Source organism: Penaeus monodon, chromosome 31, assembly GCF_015228065.2.
Source record: "Penaeus monodon isolate SGIC_2016 chromosome 31, NSTDA_Pmon_1, whole genome shotgun sequence".
NCBI classification, from domain to species: Eukaryota; Metazoa; Arthropoda; class Malacostraca; order Decapoda; family Penaeidae; genus Penaeus; species Penaeus monodon.
Genome location: NC_051416.1, coordinates 19,201,653 through 19,202,603, shown reverse-complemented (window position 1 = coordinate 19,202,603; position 951 = coordinate 19,201,653). Strand labels below are relative to the sequence as shown.

Here is a 951-nt window from a genome sequence, read left to right as displayed (position 1 = left end):
AAAGCGCGACACTCCTCTGCTGAACATTTTTGCAAACATGACATTATCAGTTTAGTAATTCAATAATAGAGGGCTATGAACATTCTTTTGGTGTCGCTGATGTGTTTCTTGGCCCGTTGTGATTCAACGTGTATGAAACGTGTCCGGGGATCACGAAGGAGTTGCCAGATTGGAAAATACGTGTGAGTTGTGATTACTTCCGAAGGCTACTTATTCTTTTCAGTCTCATGAAAATGCAATAAATCACAAATACATATGTTTTCAACTGACATGTTAATACCAATTTTATTACAGTCGTATTTATAGTGTTACCAAAATTATGTACATATTACTGTATAATTTATAAGACAAAGTGGTTTGGCGCCTACTTAGATCCGCTATTGTGTGTTCACGTATGTCTAAGTTCAGACACGTACGCTCACGTACACACACAAGCATGCATTCTGTGTTCACACATATAAATATATTTAAGCTTCATAAATCCACTATTTATAAACTGCTTCTTTCTCGCAGATCGCCAAGTGGACGAGCTGCAAGTCAGTTACATGAAAATAAGATGTATTCCGGAGCAACGAAGTCACCCCTAAAATAAGCAACCCTTTTCTATGAACGCGTCGTAAACCTCCGTTTTCTACGATGAACATGGTTGCGGCCAAGAGGTCAACGAGTTGGAAGACAGTCGGCCTCCTGCTGTTTTTCCCCTTACTCCTCAAAGCCGCCCACGGAGAGCAGTCCTTCGAGGAGGAACCGCAAGACACAACGGCGAAACACGGCGAAGCGGTGACGCTGCCGTGTAAGATAAAGGACCGACGGGGTGTTGTGCAGTGGACGAAGGACGGCTTCGGGCTCGGGACGGACACGGACCTCCACGGCTTCAGCAGATACAAGATGATTGTCAGAGATGATGAAGGTACTGGTTGTAGTGTGATAATCATAAAAAAAAAGATGGTT

At 43.2% G+C, this 951-nt stretch overlaps 1 protein-coding gene across 7 annotated transcripts in view; it reads left to right on the top strand.

Moving 5' to 3' along the window:
* Positions 1 to 951, top strand: part of LOC119593064 (irregular chiasm C-roughest protein-like) — a 46,047-nt gene that overhangs the window by 31,312 nt on the left and 13,784 nt on the right. For 6 of the 7 annotated variants that reach the window (XM_037941976.1, XM_037941973.1, XM_037941969.1 and 3 more), the window contains exon 2: positions 514 to 910. In XM_037941976.1, coding sequence (XP_037797904.1) covers positions 637 to 910 — 274 coding nt within the window. In that variant the 5' untranslated portion in view covers positions 514 to 636. Of the gene's footprint in view, positions 1 to 163; positions 183 to 513; positions 911 to 951 lie in introns of those variants that run through there. The other variant, XM_037941972.1, reaches the window with a different exon arrangement.